At 33.5% G+C, this 18,033-nt stretch overlaps 1 protein-coding gene across 2 annotated transcripts in view; it reads right to left on the reverse strand.

Annotated features, from left to right (window-relative positions):
- Window positions 1-16,177, reverse strand: part of LOC123710228 (centaurin-gamma-1A) — a 132,081-nt gene extending 115,904 nt beyond the window's left edge. For both annotated transcript variants that reach the window (XM_045662028.1, XM_045662002.1), the window contains exon 1: window positions 15,746-16,177. In XM_045662028.1, the coding sequence (XP_045517984.1) occupies window positions 15,746-15,941 (196 nt within the window). In that variant the 5' untranslated portion in view covers window positions 15,942-16,177. The remainder of the gene's footprint in view (window positions 1-15,745) is intronic.
- Between the last annotated feature and the right edge of the window lie 1,856 nt (window positions 16,178-18,033).

An 18,033-nucleotide genomic window follows, 5' to 3' on the forward strand; every position in this document is an offset into this window, starting at 1 on the left:
CCCACAGAGGTAACAGGTGGGTCCACGTTGGGTACTTGGTTTTTCCGTGACAGCCCTAATGCGGTTAGGTCGATGATCCTTGCAAAACGCTTCCACCTCCAACGCATGGGCAAGAGCATCCTTAAGTTCCTTATGGTGACCGAGGTTCACAGCCATTCGAATTTCACGGTCCCGAATACCGTCGACAAAAGCTTGAACCAGCATCTTGTCTGCAACATCTGGTGAGGATGCGTAGGCCTTCCTTACCAGCTTCTCTATTTCAAGTCCCCATTTTTGCAAACTTTCATTTGTCTGCTGTATTCTATCTTTCAATTGAGCCCTGTAAACGTGCTCTAAATGTGCGTCTCCATACCGTGATTCCAGGGCATCTAGCAGTTGCTTCAACGTCACCTTACCTTTCTTGGTATCTAATATGGAGAGGGCTTCGTCTCGCAATCCCAGAATAAGGGCGGTAACTGCTTGATCGTCAGTCCACCCGTTTGACTGTGCTACAGTCTCAAATTGAAGCTTGTACGCGCCCCAAGAAGATGTACCATCAAAGGGAGGCACTTTCACATTTCCAGGTGGTGCTACAGTCGTGACAACACCAGAGGTCTTCAGGCATTGGATTTCATTTTCTAATCCAAGGATACGTTTATCCTGCTTGGATAGCTTACAATCCATATTAGATTCCAAATTCTCGATCTTTTCATCTACCTGTATTTTCAGGTCACAAAGTTTTTCTCCTATTCGGCGAGCCTGCTCCTCTTGACGTCGTGCCTGCTCCTCTATCATGCGACGTGTCTGAGCCTGTTCTTCCATCATTTGGCGTGTATGTTCGTCTTGACGGCGTGCCTGTTCTTCTTGACGGCGTGCCTGTTCTTCCATCATTTGTTTTGTCTGTTCTTCCTGACGGCGTGCCTGTTCTTCTTGACGGCGTGCCTGTTCTTCTTGACGGCGTGCCTGTTCTTCCTGTCGGCATGCCTGTTCTTCTTGCCGGCGTGTCTGTTCTTCAATCATTTGGCGTGTCTGTTCTTCCTGACGGCGTGCCTGTTCTTCAATCATTTGGCGTGTCTGTTCTTCCTGACGGCGTGCCTGTTCTTCCTGACGGCGTGCCTGTTCTTCCTGACGGCGTGCCTGTTCTTCCATCATTTGTCGTGTCTGTTCTTCTTGACGGCGTGCCTGTGCTTCCATCATTTGCTGCAGAGCAAGGAGGATGTTGCCATCGTTACTTTCACCCATCCCGCGGTTCGCATCGAAACTTTGTCGCCGGGCGGCGTCGCGTGCTGATTGCGCCCTTGTCTGCACTCCCTCCGCAGCTGAAGACTCTGCCACAGACTCCTCTTGATTCTCCCTTGGAGTAATTGGCATGTTTCTATCCCACTTCTGACACCAAAATGTTACGAGCTAGGGGATCGGATAGAAAATGCCGTGGATTTCTTCAAGGGTTTATTTATTGGTAAATCAAATGAGGAATTTATGGGCAAAAATTAATAGCAGAGATGCACTAATTACACACACAAAAACAATCACTTATTACTTCACTATTGCACACTTCACACAGTTCTTTATCACTTGTAATCACTTTATTCGCACTTTATCGCTTCGGTGTTCCTCTCGTGTAATCGCATTCCAAACTAAAGGCTAGTCGCGTTTCGGCTCGCTTATATATCCCTGGGAATAATTCTAAACAATATTCGAGAACTTTCTAGGCGGGCTTGCTACTGAGTAGCGATTGCACAATTCTAGAACGTTCGCACTCTTTGTCTCTTTCGCACGTTGCTCCGTCCTTGTCGTACGGCGTTCTAGAGTGCTCGTCTAGTTTCGAGAAAGTTCTGATCTTCTCTCTCTCTCTCTCGTATCATTTCGTCCTTGTCTCACACCTAGAAAGTTCGGTCTAGAATATTCCTTCACCAAAGGGGTATAACTAGGCCTGAAAACGCCTGAAAACGGGTCTCCTGAAAACTGCACTACTCGACTACACATGTTCTGAAACCGACTGAAAAAAGGTTTCAGCTTCCTGAAAACTAGGGTAATATTATGAAAATTACAATTTTCTAATATGTGATTGACCCTCTCCTGAAACGGTCAGAAATCATATTACAGCTTGCTGAAAAGTTCTCTAACTAGTGGAAAAATCTAGAAACATTGCAGTCGACCCGTCTTCGTAACAATACTTCGAAGTTGTGATGGATCTGTTTTGTGATGGATGAGAGCGGTTTAGTTTATAGTTTGCACTTTATATTTGAGTTATCTGAGGGCAGAGGTGGAGTAAATATTCCAAATATAATTAATATTTATGCAACACTAAGACTCAGCTTATTAAACGTCATCACTTGCATTTATTTCTCTTTGATCGGTAGCTCATATCTGAGCGTCGTGGTCAGCACGGAAACGCGAAACCTTCGATTGGTACATCTGGTTGGTGTAGATACCTTTAGCTGAGTCATCATCGGACGTCGAGGCGGAATATGAAGTACAACCCATATCACCTCGCCCTGCGTCGTTCTACAATTGAGGGCTTTTTTCGAGCTTTTTTTGGCACGCATCACTGCTATGTGGCACCAATTGCCAGACTAGCTATTTACAAATCAATACGACTTAGATTCCTTCAAGAAAAGAGCGTCCAAATTTTTAAAAGGCCGGAAACGCACTCGAGAACTCTGGCATTGAGAGTGTCCATGGGCTTAACATTACGTGAGCAGGATGCTCACGTCCCTTGATGCCTTCAGGATGCCTCTTTGTCTCCTGTTTTATAAAAAAAAGTTTCTCCAAGTTCCCATAGCCTAGTCAAAATATGAGATGATTTGTGGTCGGCATATGGTAGACCGGCTGTATGATATATTGGTGCATTATGCAACACTAAACTGGCCGTTTTCTTAACGGTAATCATAACGTTCATCATAAATATATTTTTCCATTTGAAACTAATTTGTTATACATCATTTAATTTATTAACAAGACTAGCCATAGCTATAATACTAAAAAGTTTATTATATCAGTACTATTTAGATGCCTCCTTATTAGTTATAGGAAAGATTTGTATTCTTATGTTCTATTATCTAAACAGGAAAGTGGTAATAAATGCTGCATTTATTTTTAAAATATAATTAAAAAAATATTCACTGGTCGGAATAGGCTGCTAGTAGTATAAAGGAGGAAAGAATTTATGCTTTTCAATCATCAGACTTCAATATTACTTACTTAGGGTAACACTGATATAACGAATACGTTTTTAAATAAGTTTAATATAAAATATTTTTATTTATTTCCACATAATTAATATATCTTAACAATTACTACTAATGCGATAGAACGACACAATAATACCTACTCAGATAATCCTAGATTTAACAAACATTAAAAAATCAAAACCATTTACGACGAAATCGTTTTGAACAACATACCGGTTATATTGACCAAAATCAAAGGTCCCGGCTGAATTCCATTGTATTAAGTACTTAATAACAACGTTATGGGCTGTTACGACTATGGGTTTTTTACGATTTTGACTGTATACACCTAGATCTTATATTTTAATGAACAACATTCATTCGGATTCGACCTAAATCTTCGTAAATTTCTTTTGATAAATCGTAATTGGTCCAGCCTTTTCTTTTATTTCAAAGCTAAGGGAAGATACTGAGATCTCAATAGAATCAACGAACAAAGGGGTATATAGTAACTTCTGGGTTGATTATAATTTAATTCATTAAATTAAAATATTAATATTTTACATATCTGCGTGGAATAAATTGTCAAAATATTTTTATACTAAAGGCCTAGAGGCCCAGTTCTAGTTACTAAGGAATGACCTCATTAATACTAATATATGTTAATTATAATATAAAGCCTATTTAGTTCTCAAAACTTTTAGTTCAGCTCAAGTAGAAGTTTGTAGTACTCATAATTGGGTTGTTTCACATAACTAAAGTATTTTATTTATTTAATGTTATATGTTATAAATACACTTTTTATAATTATTTATAGAAGTGTGCTTGAAATTCTTCAGATATAAGAATTTACTTTATAAAAGTAAGAGTAAACTAAACACAGCTATTCTAACTAATGGACATACAAAACAATTATAACAATGATTTTAAAAGGCGCTTGAAAGCAGTCGAGTACAAACACATTAATCAACATTGAAAAAGTGAGTGTTACAGGAATATATTATGTCTATATTGTTATGTTATGTGTATTTTCTTTAAATATTCGATACTAAAACTAGCTCAAATTACATCAAAGGTTACGATACCTACATAACCTTTGATTTGATTAAAAATATTGTTACTAAAATAAAGGTTGATTGAAAAAAGATACAAACTTTTCAGACACCCTTTTTCGGATCTCATTTTCTCGTAGTTTGTATTTTTCTTATTAATATCCTTTTTAAATAATTATTTTATATCCGACCACGCATTCTGCCTGGCAGTGTGGATTCATCGGGCCCCTCAGCGCCGATACTGTGAAATTATCAATGGCGATTGCGATCTCGACTTTACTGTTAAGTTTTTGTATCACGCGATTCAAAAATTTAGAAATTACATTGACTACTTACAAGATATCCTGCCCGTTTGCCTCTTCATTTAAAAATCCTCTACATTAGGTGAGTTTTGTCACATATACGGGAACGTACATAATCATTTAAAAACGACAGTACATAAAGTTATATACGGTTCATTTTGAGCACAAAAGGGTGTGAAGGGCTTAGAATGAAAAGGGTTAGTAAAATAGGCCATGTTTCAAACAGGTAAATGAAAGTTCATTAAGCAAGTTGAAGATAGATAATGAGGATTTTTTAAATATAATTTCTTTAGCACTAATTGCGTAACGTTTTCAATAGCTAAAATCAGATTATTACAGAACGGTGAAATTATCAAAACTGTATAGATAAAAAAATCTACTTCTAAATACAATACTAAGACATATGAGCGTACTAGTCTAAACTAGTTATGTATAGATTTTTTTATTTATTTCAAATGTGACATCAAAAATAAAAAAACTGTAGCACTCCAATCTCTTAGATTTTATGTCGATTTTTTGTGGAAAGGAGATGCCGGTTTTTCTCGTAATTTTTCACCATACGAGCGAATGCTAGATGCACGCACATAAACAGAAAGTCCATTGGAACTGCCGGAGACCCTCAGAGATAAGAGTTAGTATTATATATTTGTAAACTCAGCTATTTGTAGTAAATACCAAATCTTCAAAACTTAACGTTCATAGTCAATCTGTTTACTTATTTTTAATCTCACATAAATAATATATACCAAAAAACAAATATACTAGAGATATAGCCAAAGATGGAAAACAAAATATCTATATATACAAAAATGTTCAAACATTTACAATAGCAAAAAATCTATAAAAAATATTAAATATATATTTTACTAATACCTTATTGGGCTGTGTTTATATGTGATGGTGTAAAAGCAAGGGTATGTACGTGACGGTGTGTATGTGAAGTGTGCTCATTATTTAGCGCTATGGAAATACTACTTTATAAAAAACATCAATTTATAAAACACAATGTAATAAATAGTTATAGGAAAGAAAACAATTTTTTAACCGAATTAAAGCTTAAATAAATAAACTTATAATTATTAACATAATTTTGAAAAATTGTTTTCTATCAATGTGTAAAAGCTATGTTAACCAAAGACAATACTATAGTTATAGGAAAATATAAATAATGCACCAAAAACAAACGCGATCGGTGCGATGCACAGGCCCCCGCCTACTGTCGCCCCTTTTAATGGTTACATAGAAATTTTATCCCAAAACCGGATGTGTTTCCCCATTGTTGATTTTCAGGTGACATCACGGGCACGAGCTAGTATACGAAATAACTTTTATAGGTCAATATAAAATTAACATAAAACGATTAAAAGAGCGCAATAAGACGTTAAAGGACTGTTTTCTTGATTAAATTGCTGTTACAAAAGCTAGTGCTGAATATATTACAAATTGTATTATTACTAGTTGAATACATATATTATATACAAGGGTTTACTATTTACTTCACGTCTCTTGAACACGTATATTTTAAGGCTAATTATGAGTACTATATATATATATATATATATAGTACTCTAAACTCTTCATTTAAACCATAATATATATATATATATATATATATATATATATTATGGTTTAAATGAAGAACACATATACACACTGAGGCTTACATTTTAAGTTAAACTTTAGGCCCTGCTAGAACAGGGATCAGTTCTATCAAAGTAAGTAACAAGAGGAGACAAGTGGCATTTTGTGTGTGGCCTCGGCAGCATACTTCAGCAAAATGTTAGACTCACCTTTATCAAAGGCTGTAATGCTGTGTACGCTGACAATATAACGGAAAGGGCACTACGGTTTCGAAAAACAGCTTAGATAAACTTTTCAACAATTTCGTAATTATACTAGCGAACATCGTTTCTCCTTAATGTGATTTTACTTAGTCTAACTTTTTAGTACATACATGGAACATTTTGCTATGCTACCCCAGAGACTGTTCGGTTTTCCGGAGTGAAAACTTTTAAGGTTTTTCTGTGAATATTTCTCTATATAAACCTCAGAGTTCAAGTCAATTTTTTTAATTAACACATAAAATATAGGGGTTGATAGTAGAGGGGTGAAAATTAAGGGTTGTATGTATTTTTGTATGATGTATCAAAGATTTAAAAAACGATGGATTTTTTGGCATCAGTCGAGCCATTTCGGAGGTAAATGGGAATGTACATTGTGACACGAATTTTATATATTAGTCTATATTAATAGAGGATAAAATAATACATCTAAAATGTCAAATTTGATATAGGAACTTTTTTAAATCCTTTATTAAAGACCTTATCCGTTGAGCGACTATGTCGGGCTATATTCTTGTTTGTAGATTTTATTCATATAGGTAACCTATATGAATAAATGATTTTGAATTTGAATATACTTCTTTGTCTATGACAGTAGCAGATAGTCTTTGCCTCTGTGACCTTCAATAGCTATACGCCTAATACTGCAAGCAATACATTTGGTAAAATCTCACGATATTTGACATCTACGAATGTATGAATATTTTGCTACTAGCCGATAAAAACGAGTTCATTAACAAATTTACGCTACATTTTATAAATAAAGTGTTATTGAACTTCAAGTTTAAAATACACGTAAGCGACGCTTGATGAGAGTCAAAGAGCCGACACCCATCAAAATTGGCGCAACGTGCTTTCTTGGCATTGAGCCAAAATCCACCCAAGCAGCAGACACTGCTCTTAAATTTCGTATTAAAATTCAGCAGCCAAAGAATAGCGAGCGCTTGAAAGCGCTGAAGGGTTATTAGGGTGAGAGAAATAATGACACATACACTAGTGAGGGCGAGTTACAAAATAATCTTTACCGTTGACGCTACAAATTAAAATAGTTGCGGTTTTTAAATGATTATACCTACTTATTAATATGGCAACAGACTTTATAGATATATCCAAATTTATAATAATAAATAATTGATAAAACGAATCAATAAATTTTTCTAAGTATTTTTTACTTGCGGAATTTTAATAATTAAAATTCAAGCTAACTTTACATTAGTATAAGTCGTTTATCCAGAACAGATGTTCCGAACAGGTAACTAAATTAACTTACAGCCCTCAAGGAATTTATAATTGAAATTAAAATTTTAACTTACTTTTTGTTCATTGCATTAAAAATATCAAAACGCTCATGAGAAATGCCGATTCGAAGAGATTTAGACATTTTATAGAACAACGTAAACAACCGATACAAAATAACAGATGCAGCTATCTGTGGCAAGATGTAGTAGTAGGGAAACTGTTTTTTTTTTATGAGCCCTTTGCGGCTGACACACACCGTCGGTTGTGGTCTAAGGCATTTCCCTCATGATGTTTTACTTTATCCGCTTTTTATATATGTACTCGTTTTGGAAGTGAAACTTCTTTATCGGCGTTGTAAAAAAAAACACCGTCACATTTTTCGGTTACGCGTCACATTATTCCGTTACGCGCCACCTTTTTCTTGTCCCTACCACGGTTGATTCGAAGAGATTCGAAGCCATTAATAACAAAAATATATAATAAGGATAACAATTTTAGTAATAATTCTATTACAATTAATGAAATTCTGTAATAATCTTAGTAGTAAGAAGGTTAAATTAAATAATTGTATTATTTGTATTCATGTCTATGATAGTAGAAACCTTTTGTTAAACGTTATCTAATTTAACTTTATTTAACCAATTTCTGTAAAGTTGCATATAGTAGATCATTTTTCGAAAAATTCACTTCTTACGTGTACACTAGTACACGTACACATTTTTTAAATACTAATTCTTTATGACATAAGAATGGTGTAGATTATCGAAAAAAAACAGGCATTGTTGAGATGACATCATGAGGCAAAGTGTTAAATTGGCGAAGCTTCAATTAGGATGAACACAATGTCAACTAGCGTACATTCTAATCTGGTGACTAAATGTAGGTAATCACCCGGGGACAATCACGTAAAGTATGGCTTTTATATTAATATTTTTCATATCCCGACATACATTCGTTCGGTGAGCGCACTTACAGGCCTTACTAACGTTACACAGCATTAAACCAAGTACGAAGGGAATACATTTACCTTAGCAAAAAAGGTGATAAACACAAAAATCCTACTAGTCCTAGGAGTCACATCGCACTAAATATTTCAATTTAATAAATATATTTACTAAAATATTATTTTATCATACCAAGGTGGACATAATGCGTTTAGAAGCGCTTATATAATAAAAACAGAGATTAACACTGATCTATTAAAACTAACTATAAACTATAAAGTTTAATTCATAAACGCTTATCATGCCCACAAATGATTTATAACCTTGGCGATTGGATAACAATAACGGGGCGTTCAACTTGCGATAAAAACTACTTTGTGTGTCAAATCGGTTAACGTTTAGTATTGGATTCTGCTTAATGTCTTGCAAGTAACAAGCAATTAATCTATTAATGGGCAGATGAAGCTTTGTTTTAATTTTTAGTATAGTAACATGTGAGATCATATGCACGTTTAATACATGTGAAAATTATTAACTTGTACTCACTCTTCCAATAGCGATAATGATCCCAACATTTTTGTACCCAATTGGAATATACTTGTTTTAGTGACGCTGACGTCGCGACCTCCAGATAGTGCTAAAAATTAACATTTACACGCTGTTAAGAGTTACAGGGCACTAGACATTAAAAAGCCAAAGGCATCCACAGGCAATGTACCATAGGCATAAATAATGATAAAGGCATCGATTACAAAGACTATTTATTGGTACAAACCGTCTAATCCTATCAAATATTTTTTCGATAGCCAACGCGTAACCAAGAAATCATTATATTACTTACTACAAATCTTTCATAAAAACAATATCACCACATGTTACCCGTTACGTACACTACAAACACAATTCCCTACGCCATTGCGTGTAAATGTAGATAATTGTCATTCTTTCCAACAAAGGATTTCGTGACTCTAGATAATAGAGTTGGTTAAATATGATGCTGTTTATCGGTTAACAAATGCCAAGTTTTATCGATCATCGCTTCAACGGTTTTCCAATTCAGGTATTTCGAATGGCCGAGCTAAATAAGAAATGTCAAGCAGTTGGCAAGTTGATATTCAAATTTCGAATTCTCGACCCCGTTATTTGAATTTTGACGGGAATCCGATGGATTTGTTATTTTATTATTAGATTAATCTTTTTAATAAAATTTGACTTATATTTTCTTATGTTTAATTTGTTTATGATAGTTATCTGTGAATTTGTCTATTGCCAACTGCAGCTGCCAAAAAATCTCTCATACGAAAAGCTTGAGAGAAAGGGACCGTTCATTAATTATTATATTAATATATAGTTTAATTAAAATTTCCAGGGACATATTAATTTACATTAATTTATTCACAGTACCAACATAATAATTTATAATTACCTCATATAAGCGTAGGTTCTAAAATGTATATCCTAAGTATATTGGATTTATTGACTATAAATATTTTAGATGTTTTAGGTAGGTAGGTGAGGTTAGGTACCTATCGCAAAATGAGTAATTCAAGCGATTTCGAAAACATTGATCCCGAAACTATTGTTAGTCTTAGTTACCAACTAAAGTAAAGAAAATAATATATGTAATAGTTTCCCATATTTCAAAAACAGATTTTGATGTAGCTTGATTTTTTTAATAATATGATATTTTAATATTGTTTGATTTCCCCTGAGCTTGTAAGAAATATATTCTTATAAAATCAAAATATCATCTCGATACGACATCTACTTTCATACACAAACGACCATTTTTGAAATTTAGGATACGTAACCCCAAATGCATACTCTTATACTATATAATCCTAACAACATCACATACATACAGGTGTCTCATCCGACTTCAAAAACAAAGTCGGTTAAAAGCTAGACAAATGCGATACAATATTTAATAACCCTGTAACCTTTGTTCCCCTCCTATCACTTATGAATATCTAGGGCAATGTATACTCTAGGTATATTTAATAAACATATATCGCGCTAGCTTTTGTTTTTTAGTGTCTTCCCTGTGTCAGCGTGGTACACGCAATTATACAAAAATTGCATATATCGGAAAGAAATAGGAACGACTATCGGCGAAAAGAGATTTGATACAGATCAATCCATTAATCATTAAGTTTATCAACACAGTCACAAAAATGCATCTTTCTCAAATTATCATTTGTCTTAAAATAATTGTAACAAATTAAATATTAATTAGAACATACGTAATATTGACTCAATTATATTATTTATTTTCAGACATTAACATCTGCGTTCCGACAACATGATCCAAACCAAGATGGAGTCATAGCTATACCCAACTATGAACAGTTCCTACGAATGGTTATGAGCCTCAAATTATAAAATATTTTGATAATTTTTTTTTATTAATATTTTATTTATCTCCCATATAACATTTACAACAATAAATAAGACTAATCGATTATAATATTAAAATATGAAATGCGTTAAGGAAGCGTTCAAGTATTACGTCACGCAACTTTTGGAGATTCTTGACACCCCCCCCCCCCCATCGATGACCCCCTCATCATTATTATCATTATTAAAATTTGTTAGTTATTTTAATAATGTTCTCTAAAGACATTTTTAGTTATAAAATATTTATCTGAACGCATCAAGGAATGTCAACGTCAACCAAATATCTGTAAAATAAATTCATATGCTTCAAAACGTAAACTATACTTAATATAATAAAAATATAATATGCTGTAATATACATCCAAACTATTCTACAAGGAAAATGATAAAGGTTATTGAAAATATGGCTTACGACGCCCAGGACGTGACGAATTGACTCTTTATGTTATTCCTCCTCTCCAAGTCTAGTCGCAAGTTTAATGACAAGTCAATATTATTATACATTTTGCAACCGTATAAAACTGCAGTCGTATTTTATCTAGAACGGAACAGTATTTATTTCGATAACATTAATATACAGTTTTTAAAATTTTCTTATCTTATATACTGACAATAATTATAAATTGATTAGTTGAAAAATGAACCAAATTTGAAATAAAACAATTTTTAACCAGATTAAAGATATTTGTATTATTATAAACTTATAATATATTATTATAGATATTTTACAAATATCTTTAATCCGGATAAAAAATTGTTTAATTTCAATGTGTAAAGGCTATGTTAACCAAAGACAATACCGAATTTAAAATATTTGGTCCCTGTGGGTATATTTGTTGTTGGCAGCATTTCCTCGCTGTATTGCAATACTTATTTGCTGAGCGAAGAAAGTACCAACTCTGGGGTCACCGGTACCATCTACTAGGTGCCAACTTAAACCTATAATTAGCGCCAGTGCGCTTGAACTCCTCAGCCCAAGAGAAACAAAATTGGAGGAAAAGCTGTAGTATTTGCGCCGTATATTATTTTCTGTCGTATTTTATAATATTCGAATTATTTTTCTATTAAGATAAATACAAAATAAGGTAACGCCTAGTCCGATTTTCAGCCTTGAGATCGTCAACTAGATTATTATGTATTATGTGAGCAATTGACACTTGCTTGTATGGTGTGACTTAAAAATAAATAACTATACAGACACAGAAACGTGTCATGCCCTAATAGGGGATATCATAAGGCATACGTCGTAAACTCTTAACATATCTACGACAGAAAGTTTTATATTTGTGTAATTTTATTACTTGGCTGAGGCAGAACTCGGAAAATGTTAAATGAATACCCAGTTTTCACAAACAGCTGTTCCGAAACTGATGTAGTGGGTTTATGCACTGTGGGCTGACACGATTGTGTTTAACAAGGTATTACGTGGTATTGGTATTTATGTGAATTGTAATAAGGCTCAAGATTAGTATATAATGTACGGTAAACTTATGTAGCTAAATATTTTAAGCTCCGGAATGTGGCAATAGGTATTCCATTCCGCCTACATACTGACATATCAATGAATATTTTGCTATGAATATTAATGATGTAATTATCAAGTCCTGGCAGTATAATGGGAATTAAGTACTTAATCAAATCTAAGCAAACAAAAGAAACATAAACTTCGTCTCTTAACTATTTTCTTCATCACTATGAACAAATAGCTTTAATAGATACCGTGAAACAAATGTTAGTACGTAACGGACAAAAGAATTGGCCAGATATCAATTTTACAAACAGATTATTTCATTCACAAAATATTACAAAAACTCTACAAATAATTGATGTTAAAATGTAAGCAGGAAACAAACAAAACGTCAGCACTGTTTGGAGTTGTATGCGATAAGCTAACGTGATTTTATTGAATCGAACATGTAATTGAAAGTTCATTTGATGTCACGTGCTTTGTTTTGTCAGAGCTTTTGATACTAATTGATAAATATAATGGGGAATATTTATATTTCAATGAAGTGTTAAGAAAGCCATTCATCCTTTGAGACGTACGAAAGCTTTTTATTTTATTAACGCGTCCAGCCACTTTTAGTGACACGTTAATCTTGAAAAATTGTATACCTTCTTAATCTCTGTGTGTATTGATGAAAATTCGTCTGGTTGCTTTTAAGTTATTTCGAACAGAAGCGGTAAAGACCTTTGTTTTATCATGTATAGCGATGAAGGAAGATATTTTAAAGATTACCTACAAAAGTGTATATAGAAAAACAATAAAAGCAAAGAAAAAAATACAAAAATGAATGCGGAAATGTCTACTTCGCATTGGTAGCCAGTAAAATAAACCTGTAATTTTGCGAACGTGTTTCTTACTAATAATATTATTAATAATAGTTAATCTCTTTGTTTATTTGATATTAGAGTACAGGATCGTAGTAAAAACAAACCTGGACAATCTATTAATTGGCAATTGTTTAATAATCTCTGAACAAATAAAAGATAACATTGTCATAATTTAAAAATAAATAACTTTATTAGTTCTACGTAGTACAAAGTTATAAGAAATGTATTTACAATTATGGAATGTAATATGCAATGTACAAATTACAATTTTAATAACGAAACAGAGCATTGTTGAAGAACGTTCTAGATTCAAAAATCATTGTGTTGTACGATTTTTATCTCATTTCTAGCGTAGCAAAAAATATTGTTATTTGTAGCAAAACATAATTAGGTTATTCTCGCAATTATGCATAAAGGCAAAGCGATATTCGAAAACCACCGACTGTTGTGTATGGATTCTATCTCGTGTGTAGATCTATTCGAAACAACTCCACCATGTATACAGCTCTCTGTGACATTCGTCACTGGACCAACAGAGCTTGTTCACACACTAGTTAGGCAATATAACCCATTTCGGTTTGATCTGCTTAATGGTTTGCTGCATTGTACTAAACATGAATACTGGATTTAACTTTAATGCGTTTCATGTGCTGGATACTAAATACGCCTACGGCGGTTTCGGTAATTTACGGATTAAACGCGGTTTTGAGCTGATCGCTCAACTTGTATACCCTTATTAAATTTTTTGACAACTTAATTAGGGTATACAGAGACGCATTGTTAGATGCAGAGTAAACATTGAGGAGAAAAATTGTTGTAAACAAAAAACCAAATTTGTAATTTAGAAAAATATTAACTTTGTTATGGAGTTAACTATTAAGTTGGTTATGGAGGAGCTGGGAACCTTGACACAGGTATTTATTACTTGAAAGGGTTCCCAAATCTTACACATTGGAATGCTATGTTATAATTAATAAACACGTTTTTATTTTATTTACTCGCTGTCAACTCAGAACCGAACTTCGTGTTATCTAGGACATTATATATACTTGAATATTCTAATGAAAAATATTCATATAATAGCTTCAGATATAAGTATATAAAGGCAATACGAAATTTAATATACAAATCAAATCGTTATCTGATTAATCAATAAAACCTATATGCCTTGATGTGTCTATTAATGTGAAATGTAGTTGGCATCGATTACGCTGCTATCAGATTTTAATACTCCATAATGGACACCATACGAACAAATCAAGCAAATGAAGGCCATTTAAAACAATTAAGCTCTTCAGCAATCTTTGTAAAAAAACTCATGAAATCGCCTTAAAATTTTTGAAATAAATGTGTTAGATGAATTACTTTAGTTTTTTTATAGTTAATCGCGTAAATTTTCAATAGAAATTATTGAGAATATGGCGTTTTGTAAAATTATTATGTTCTACTGGAATTAATGTTTTTTAGTTTAGCTTTTTAAGACATCTTAATACTGTTGATTTATGTTAAATTCATCAATCAATTTGTTTGGCTTTAATTGAGAAAGTTTCTGGCGCTACCAATATTTAGATTAGTTTGTCGACGTTTTCACTTGAAACCCTAGTCGAATGATAAATATCGATTTTCCTAATTAACCGTCGCTTTTAGTAACGTGATTGGTTTTAAAATAATTTTGTATTATATTTTATAAAGAAGAAGGCTATTTACCTACTTCTATAAACATATGTGTTATAACTTTTCAATTCGGAAATAAGATATACTCCCGTCCGTCCTTGATAGATTTTTTTAAAATTTAGAATAAAGACGCTATACACAAACATCCGGCCGATATCCAGTGAAAACAAACAATAGTTTTTTTTAATAATTATCTGCATATCGGACAAAGGGAAATTACACAACAATACAGCACCTACTCAGTCGGGGTATTACAGTTTTATTACACTTCACAGTTAGGTAGTGCTCTATTTGCCATTGAAAAGCAGACAATGAACTCTATAATGAATAATCTGTGGTATCGTAAACCATGGTATTTTATCTTCATTATCTTGTGAGTATTGTACCTATCCTACTCAACTTAAACGTTAAAAGCTCGTAATAAGTTATCGTAAAGCATTGATGTTAAATTATTAAACAGGTTATCAGGTTCCTTATCAAAGAGTAATAAAACCAAGGCAAATCCCCAGACTTAACAGGATAAGTATTAGAGCGGTATGTTTTAAAAGGTAATGAATATTTTAATGTCCAATACAGAATTTATAGCATTTGTACTACTAATGTGTAAATAATGATACTCTGAAGTGTGGTAAAGTTAATGTAAATATTGCAACTTGTATATTAATGACCCGTCTCAACCCCTTGATGGTGCAGGTAAAAAAATGCCACCCCATAGGTTCTTGGAATTAAACTATAAAAACATTCACCGTGTTGAACATAAAGTACTCGATTAAGTATTTATGGTTTATATTAAGAGTTTTGATAACCAACCTTCTATAGCCACGACATGATCACGGATTTGTTGTGCGAGCAGCGGGTCCGGTACTAGTTCCACAAGGTCGTAGAGAGCGTAAATCGACGGATGAACGCTCTCGAATCTTTGAATCTCCTGCCGTATCGACAGGGAGGTGTTTAAGCACGCCTGCGAGTGCTGCCGAGTGCACATACTGCTTCTAAACCCCAGCATTTAGGATAACCAATCAGCACACCACAACCATAAGAATTATTCATATATCACAACACTACACTGGATGATGCATTGCATATAATCCTACAAATTCACGTGTTATTACACCATAGAACGTTCTTATTTTAAAACAAAACGACAAACACACTAGTGTAGTATATAAATTGACAGAAAACGTGAAAGAAAACAATGTAAACAATCAATTCACGAGAAATATACCGATAACAAACGAATAGACCACCTCGTTGGTAGCCATTACCGAACTGTGGCGTTTCATGTGCGTCCCGACTCCCAATAACTGACGTATTTAAAAGTTGAAAACAGCGCCCTCTGAACTTTTGTATGTAAACTCATTTGCAGTAGAAACTAATGAGTACTGCAGTGTTTACCTAGATGTCGCTTCATTGAAGAGCAGAAAAATCTGTATGATATGTACGTAAATGTTAATTAAACGCACAGTTAAAATAATTGTTTTATATACTTCTCCAATATACTTACGTCTTTCATTGGTCAAATTTTTTAGAAAAAAATAAGAAGAAAGAGGTGATTTCAAAAGTAAATATAATTCAATGTCAAATTTAAATTAAATTGTATAATATACTCTTCTAATACAGTACCACTTTTCTACTCTTAATAAATTATGTTTTGCTTCTAAAATCACTGTTTAATATAAAATAGACTGTTTGTTGAAGTATCTGTGTAATCATTGTCTCACTGATAACAGTCTTGCATTAATAATTATTATTCATACACATAGCGTAACTTATGACGCTACCCGGAAATGAAAAACGTAATAACGTACGTAATTATTTATACACGATTAAAAGTTCGATTTTTACTGAATTGGAGTACTTTCCACTCCAAAATCTGAAGATCTAGTTAAAAATGTATAATTATAATTATTTAGGTATACCATAAATGCGACAACTATTCCAGGGTAGGTATATATATAATCCTGGACAATATGAAAATTTAAAAGGAAGAAATTAGATGTTCTGTAAATATCGTGTTGGATTACTTGGACAGCTATGAAAACGAACGTGTTGATACTAAAACAGTTACTGGTAAAGACGTCTTTCGAGAGTTTGTTACCCAAGGGCAAGAAAATTCAAAACACTTATTGTGACTGGCAGAGTAGAGGGCACTTGACCCCGATGCCTATCCCTTACTCACTGGACTGATTTAGTACTGGCCCTTACAGGTCTAACCATCACTGAAGCGCTGAATTCTGAAGGCAGAGGAGTGGAGGAAATAGTACGGCGACCTTCTGAAATAAAGAGCGCGACCGAAGAAGATATAAATAACTATTAATGCATTTTATCCCATTATTCATCAAATACTAATTTATATAAATTAGTATTTTTTAACTAAAGTACTTCTGTTTCCTTCTTTTGATAACGTATCCAAAACTGTCACAAATCCTTGCTGTTATAAAAACATAATAGTCTTAAAGACTTTCATTATAAATATATCTATAGTTTAAGCCGAAAGGATAAATTAAATATTATTCGTTTAATAGCTGACGATATATATAGCTGACAAATGATATCAAATAATTGAATAGCAAAAGAAACAAAAGAACGTTATCGTTATAATTGTTCAGACCGTTTTCGACTATCAATGTGAAGTGAAATTGGAGCGATCCTATCCGTTTGCGGACTAAATCTTAACTCTATTTTATTTAAACTAATTATAATGTCTTTGTTATAAAAAAAAATTAATGACGCTACAATCTTTTTAGGTCTGGGTCACAGATTCTCTATCTGTTTCATGATCATGTGTCAATCAAATAGGCAAGTAGGCGATCAGCCTTCTGTGCCTGACGCACGCCGTCGACTTTTTGGGTCTAAGACAAGCCGGTTTTCTCACGATGTTTTCCTTCACCGTTCGAGCTTAAAAGCGCACATAGAAAGAAAATCCATTGGTGGACAGCCGGGGATCTAACCTACGACCTCAGGGATGAGAGTCGCATGCAGAAGCCACTAGGCCAACACTGCTCTATGTCTATGTTATGCTCTTTCTAATTTTGAGCACCAAAAGAACGGACAGACCTATGATGATATTTCGCTTCACAAAACTTTTATTATCTTGA

This window comes from Pieris brassicae, chromosome 1 (genome assembly GCF_905147105.1).
Source record: "Pieris brassicae chromosome 1, ilPieBrab1.1, whole genome shotgun sequence".
NCBI classification, from domain to species: domain Eukaryota; kingdom Metazoa; phylum Arthropoda; class Insecta; order Lepidoptera; family Pieridae; genus Pieris; species Pieris brassicae.